This window comes from Geospiza fortis, unplaced genomic scaffold (genome assembly GCF_000277835.1).
Source record: "Geospiza fortis unplaced genomic scaffold, GeoFor_1.0 scaffold240, whole genome shotgun sequence".
NCBI lineage: Eukaryota > Metazoa > Chordata > Aves > Passeriformes > Thraupidae > Geospiza > Geospiza fortis.
Genome location: NW_005054379.1, coordinates 18,761 through 25,466, shown reverse-complemented (window position 1 = coordinate 25,466; position 6,706 = coordinate 18,761). Strand labels below are relative to the sequence as shown.

The 6,706-nt window shown below is 41.2% G+C and overlaps 1 protein-coding gene across 1 annotated transcript in view; it reads right to left on the bottom strand.

Annotated features, from left to right (window-relative positions):
* LOC102043481 (MARVEL domain-containing protein 2) overlaps positions 1 to 6,704 on the bottom strand; it is a gene marked incomplete at its 5' end in the record, with an annotated part of 8,822 nt that extends 2,118 nt beyond the window's left edge. The window contains 5 exons of the mRNA XM_005425016.2: positions 1,781 to 1,831; positions 2,167 to 2,338; positions 3,160 to 3,296; positions 4,377 to 4,409; positions 5,952 to 6,704. Of these exons, the coding sequence (XP_005425073.1) occupies positions 1,781 to 1,831; positions 2,167 to 2,338; positions 3,160 to 3,296; positions 4,377 to 4,409; positions 5,952 to 6,704 (1,146 nt within the window). The remainder of the gene's footprint in view (positions 1 to 1,780; positions 1,832 to 2,166; positions 2,339 to 3,159; positions 3,297 to 4,376; positions 4,410 to 5,951) is intronic.
* Positions 6,705 to 6,706: the final 2 nt, after the last annotated feature.

Sequence of the window (6,706 nt, the reverse complement as noted above, 5' to 3'; positions counted from 1 at the left end):
GGCTGCCCAAATCCTCTCAGGGCCTCTCTCCCTCTGTCTCTCCTGGGGGGGGCTGCCCAACGCCTCCTGGTGCCCCCACCACCCTTCCATCCTGAGGGGTCAGGCCTACCTCTGCCAGGCCGCAGGTTTCTTCTCCCCCGCCCAGCTCGAAGCCGGGCAGGGGAGGCCTTGCCTCTTTGCTGGCCGGAAATCAAAGAGAGAGCCCAGGGGAGTGCTCTGCTTCTAACCCCTGTGTTCTCAGAGGCGCATCCACCCTCAGTGGCCAAGCCTGGTGTCAGTTTTAGAATCTGAACACCTATTGGCCTCTGGCCACTCCATTCCCAGAAAACTTGTTTCCTGTAAACCCACGACAGGCCAGAAGAAAATGTTCTGCCTTTATATGCTGTGGCAGCTCTCTTAGTAAATAGAGCTGTTTTAAAGCAGAAATTTGCAAATATAAATGACATCCTACTACGTAATTTAGATTTTACGCATGTATTTGTTGTACATGCAATACATCCTTCCCCCTCAAAAAAGCAATGAAGCTTAACTAACATGGTCATAAACTCTGAATCCCATGGCAAAAAAATTCATTTGTAATGCATAATGTTTTTAATGAAACACAGATACATATTTGCTGTCTGAATTTAAAAATTACAAAGAGAAACCTCTTGGATTAGACCAAGAGGTGTAATTACTTTTTTAGAGTGTCTAAATTCCATGCCTGAAAAAAATACAAAAATGTCTTTTCAAATGTAAGACTATGTTTTCTGTTTTTATCCATTGGCTGTGTCAGTCAGTGAATATAACTGAACTAATCTTCTGAATGCAGAATGCTCAGTGATTAAACATACTCTCAGAAGATGAAAATGCTCAGCTGTTGGGTTGTGGTTTGGGGTTTTTCCCACATGTGGCTACTGGAATCATTACTCTCAAAAATGCTTGTTGCCATGAGTGTATGGGTTGTGCCATAGCTTTGCTGAAGTTTTAGAAGACAAAATATGCAAAACACTACAGGTACCCTGAGATACTGAAATCTGCCGAGCATCAGAAGTATTGTCTGTTTACACTCTGTTGAAGATTGCATGCAAGATGTTTTCCATTACCATCTGTATGGCTGATTACCTTGTCAAGTGAGCAGTTTGCCTTATCTCTCTCTTTGAATGACCACATTCACACCTTCCTCGGGAGGGGACCTCCGCTGATAACAGCCTATTGAATATCGGTGCATGACTGATAAGAACTATAACATCCCATTGTGAGATGCTCCGCCCAGAGGGAGGAGCCAAGCACTCCTCCCCCATATACTCTGAGATTCTGAAATTGCAGTTCAGTTTTGTTCTCCACGAGATTCCCCAGAGGAACAGCAGCTGCCTTTTCCTCCTGGATCTTCAGAGGAAGACTACATCCTTCTCTACAGATCCCCCTTGCTCCAACAGACCCACACCTGATACTTCAGAGGACTGCAGCCACATTTTCAATCGGACTGCCACCAACACCCGGACCCACAGGGTGTCAGGTTGGGTTCTGACTCTGTCAGTGTTGTTCCAGTGGACTGTATTGTTTATTTTATCCTTTTTATTTCTTCCCTATTAAAGAACTGTTATTGCCTGCTCCCATATCTTTGCCTGAGAGCCCCTTAATTTAAAATTGTAGCAATTCGGAGGGGTGGGGAGGGGTTACATTCTCAATTTCAGGGGAGGCTCCTGCCTTCCTTAGCAGACTCCTGTCTTTCCAAACCAAGACACACTCTCTTTGCTAGTCATTAGATTCAATAGCAATGTAAATTTAAAACACTTACGTTTTTTTTCTTCTTGTATTCCTGCAGAACTTTTAATATCCTTTCCTGCTCCTAATGAGAAACCACAGATTTTTAAACTTTGAGTGCGCTCCATATATGCATGTAAATACTACAAAATACTCATCAGAATTCTCATTTGATCAATATCTTGTGGTTGTAACATTTTAGATGTAAATCTTGTATTTGAGAAATAATGAAAATACATCAACTGCAACTCACCAGAACTTAAAAGGTACTACTATGAAACAAAGAAACTAAAACACCCAGAAAACCATGTATAGTTCTTAACTATTAGAAGACACTGTGCTCTAGCTAAAGGCAGTCAAAAACTGCCTAATACCACCTAATACAGCTATTTTCCATGAGCCAATTTCACAGGTACTTACATATATGCTTTCAGGATGGTGTGGAAGCTGTTTCAGCAATGCATCCAGCTCATCAAACTTTCTTAATACAGCATTAACTTCCATAGACAGGTCTTTGTACTCAGCAAACTGATCATTGAATACTGCTTTGTACCGGTCTCTCATTTCATTTGTTTGAATTACAGGGTATTTCCTGAAAAGAAAAATAATTAAGAATTAGTTTTAGAGATACAGCTTCCTAACAACATTTAGACTCTTCACCTTGACAGAGTATTTCTGTATTTTTTGCTAATCTCATAAGCTGCTGAAATTTGCATGTCTGTAAAACATTGAAATCAGAGAATCACAGTATAATTGAGGTTATAGGAGATGTCTGGAGGTTATCTGATCTGACCTCCTGCACAAATAGGAACACTTAGACCAGGACTATGTCCATACAGCTTTGGTATCTCCAAGCATGGAGACTCAGTCTCTCTGGGAAACCTGTGCCAACCCTCAAAGAGAAAAATATTTTCCTAATATTCAGGTGCAACCTCCCTTGTTTATATTTGTGCCCATAGCAAATAGTATAAAAATTAATTTATTACGTGGAAAGGCCTACCCTTTCCAATTAAGGGAGCATGTTACAGATGCAGCATTAGAAAGTGTAAGAGTAGTCAAATTTCTGGCCCTAAAAAGGCAATTTCCCATGTATTTTAGTTTTTTCCTCTAATATCTATATAATGGTCCTCTCTTCCTTTGGCAGTTAACGTACTTGCTAGATTATGATATTCTTTTTCAACATTTGAGGTTTGTGGGGGTTTATTTTTTTAAATTAAGACTCCTTATTTATAGTTACTGGACTTATGCCACTGATACCAGCCCCATCCTCTCTGCTTTTTAATGTTCACTTAACACACAATTATGAGTTCCCATAGCATGTGCATGGGAGAGAAACCATTGGAGAAATGCAGAGTGAAAAACATGATTCAAGTATCCTCCACTAAGTGGGTCCACCAAAATCAAGTCACTTACGCTAAGTAGTCTGGCATCACTATAGGTTTAGGAATGTGGCCTGCAGGTATATGACCATTAAGTAGCTCTGGTTTTCTTTCCAGTGATTTGAGCTGCCTGTAACTGACTTCTTCCCTTGGTCTGTCATCGCCTTCATACTGTTTTAAAAGAGAAAATTTGTTCTTAATGAAATCAGTTTTGCATAAATCACAAAATACACTTTAGGACAGAGATGCATGTATTGAGCAGCAGTAGAAGCAAACACAGATATTTCCTACAACACTTATTGTAATTAGAAAATCAGTTTATTGACTTACAGTAATGTTTCTCACACAGTATTTTTCTTAAGTTTGTCCTAACAGCAGTACAGATAAATACTTCTGGAGGTTTGGAAAGAATTGTTTGCATGTTTAAAAAAATAGTGCAAGCAAGTTTCCTTAAGTATTCATTTAATTTGTGAATGAACTGGAATAATTTAATTCTTTGGAGTTCCCTTTTCTCCTTGTTTCCTATTGTACAATTCATCCCTTGATCCAGAAATAAAAAATGTGAAATCTTAGAACATAAACAAAAGGATCCTGATCCAGTACTGAATCAACAGAGAAAATGGTGGTAGGAAATTCACAGTGTCTATCAGGAGACATTTAAGGCTCAAATTAATGTCGTAATTTCTCTGGAAAGCCCATACAATATTTGCAGTGTATGCAACGACACCCTGTGTGGCTGAAACACTAACACTGCTGAGGCATTAACTGGCAAGGGGGTTTTTGGAGCAGTCTCAGAGACCAAGGAAGAAGCTCAACTCACAGGGCACCTACACTGTGCTTCCACTGGCTCTCCTGCAAATTCAGCGCACAGGCAGGAATAAAGAGAGACTCAAACCTATCATGCATCAGACGACCTGCTGTTTTAGTCATGTCTACCAAACTCTGTGATAAATGCTACAGAACTTGTCACCTCATAGAAAAGGGTAAGAGCGCACGGAGAGGCAGCCATCACATCTATTTTACAATTTTTGTAGATTTTATAACCTAGCCTAACTAGGAGTAAGTTCATTACAAGCTCCTTTTGAATCTTCTAGGCAGGAGACTGCTGTCCAAACTAGCTTAAAAAAGTAAACATAATGTCTTTGAGAGAGAAATAAACAAATAAATAAATTAATTTAAATAGTCACATGGAAAATAATAATAATAATTTAGAATTACCAGTAAACAGAAAAATAAATTCCTATTTCCTACCTTCTTTTCTGGAAAAGAGGATTGTGTTTTCATCTATCAAAAGAAAAGGGAAAGAACAAAGTTTTATTTTCTCAAAAATAGTATGGAAAAGCACAGACTCCTAAAATTTAAACACTTTCAAAAACATACTATACAGAAAATTACATTGATACTTAGGTATGATGAAATTTAGCATAAGGAATATTTTCAGATCCACTATTTAAAGACTTGTTTAAGGAAAACAACCACCCGAACCCCAGAACAACAGGATTTCCCACAGCACAGCTGTAAGGAACAGCTTGCAGGAAATACTCCATCCACTTCTCAAGCTCCTTTATTATTGTTTCAAATTCCAGCCCACGTTAACTCACGAACAGGCTGAGCCTAATTCATTGCCTAGAACACACAACAGTGCACTAATCAGTAGCTCAACCTGCAGCTGTTTTGCACAGCACTGTCCAGTCTCTAACCTCTATTATTGAAGTACTCCTTTAGAAATGTTTAGTGAGTGGACTAAAAGAACTTGGATAGCAACAAGGAAGAATGAACACCTTGTGTACAACTCTGGCAATCCCCTTACTCTTGCAGGACATACTATCAGTTGGTTAAAAAGCTTTTATTGAAGAATTATAACTAGTTTTCAAAAGAAACGTCTCAATTTTATGCAAGATGTTGAACTGGAAACCAGCATTAAATAAGAATGCTGTAAATCAGACTGCAGTCAGAGAGCAGAGGAAATGCAGCTTTAAACTCTCTCCTTCTAAAATCCCTTAAAGGTAGACCCCTCCTTAATTTAGGCTTGTGTACATTTCACGTGCATTAAGTTTTATGCTATATTAAGTCTTAATCATTTTTAAAGGGTCTTTTGGCGATGTTTTCAACTGAAGGAAGTTTTACACAAATTACTTTGAACTCTCTAGGTAAGAGTGTTAAATCTCTACTGTTATAGTTTATCATTAACCAGGCAAATACTGAACGCTTCTAGTGTGGGCAAGGCCAGTAGTCAGGCAAAATATTTGACGTGAAAAAGATGTGGCTGACTGAAATTTGAGACATCAAAATCTAGCCAAGGCTGTTACTACAAATATTTGCTGGTAACTATAGTGAAGAAAGCTGAAAAGGCATTTAGAAATTGCTTGGAGATTTGCTTGCAAAGTAAAAATAAGTATTTCACATTCTTAGGTTTATTCACACTAGCACTTCATGTGCTGAACGCACAGATTTTGAAAAAATGCTAGGTGGCTTTAAGCCACCTAACCCGGCTGAACAGATCAACATTGTTCCTTTCTTTCTTTGTTTGGAAAATACACACTAGGAAGTGGTCATCAGCTGACTCAAGAAGAGAGCGCAGTATTATGAAGAGAACAGAGCCAAGTCCTTACTCAAGGTGAATTATAAACATTAGAAAGAACCAAAAAACAAAACATGTCCAAGACTTTGGATCTGACACCTTAAAAACGCCTTTTCAACCTCAGGACTATAGATCTGCTGTAGAGAAGACACTTGATTTGACACCGTCTACGCCACGGTAAGATCTTACAGCTGCTCACCATCATGTGGTACCCGGTAGATAGAAAATGATAACTAATGACTTACCTCCTGTTCCATTAATTCCCTGTGCCTCCTGGCCCCTTCGTGCCTCCACAACTTCAGGCAAACCACCGCACTAATTAGATAGAGGATCACTGTGACAAACAAGAAGATGATCGCCGCAGTCTGACCGCCCTCCACACGGCAAAAAGCCGCATTTATCGGCGTCTTAAACAACTGGTAATAGCAGAGCCCACCTCGGTTGGTATCGTTTACATACACTATGGCAGCCGACATGTACAGGATGAACAAAGCCACATTGATCCCAAACTCGGTCAGAGGCCACCAGTTGGAATCGAGGAGGATAGTTCGGTAGTACATAGACATGCCCAGCACGAGCAGCACTATGGTGACGATCCACGCCATTCCCGCCACCACCAGGATGAAAGGCGTTTTGGGCCCGCTGTAGGAGTATCCCCCGTAGGCGCTGCCCGCCCCGTATCCGTAGGGCTGCGAGTACCCGAACATGTTGTACCACTCGTTGTCCTTGTGTACGTAGGCGGTGACACAGGCGAACACGGCGGCCCCAAGCAGCAGCTCGGCCACGCCGAGGATCCTGAGGAGCCCTGCCCAGGACTTCATGTAGGCGTACCGCAGGTGGTACTCCTCCACTCGCTCGCTGTAAGTCTGCCCAGTGCCGCCGCGGCGCTCCAGCGAGCCCGAGGGCTCTCCGGAGGGCAGCATGGCCTCGGCCTCCTTCCGAGAGTTGTAGCTCCCGCCCGACCCCCCGAATGGGTCCGTGTAGGAGCCGGGCACCGTCC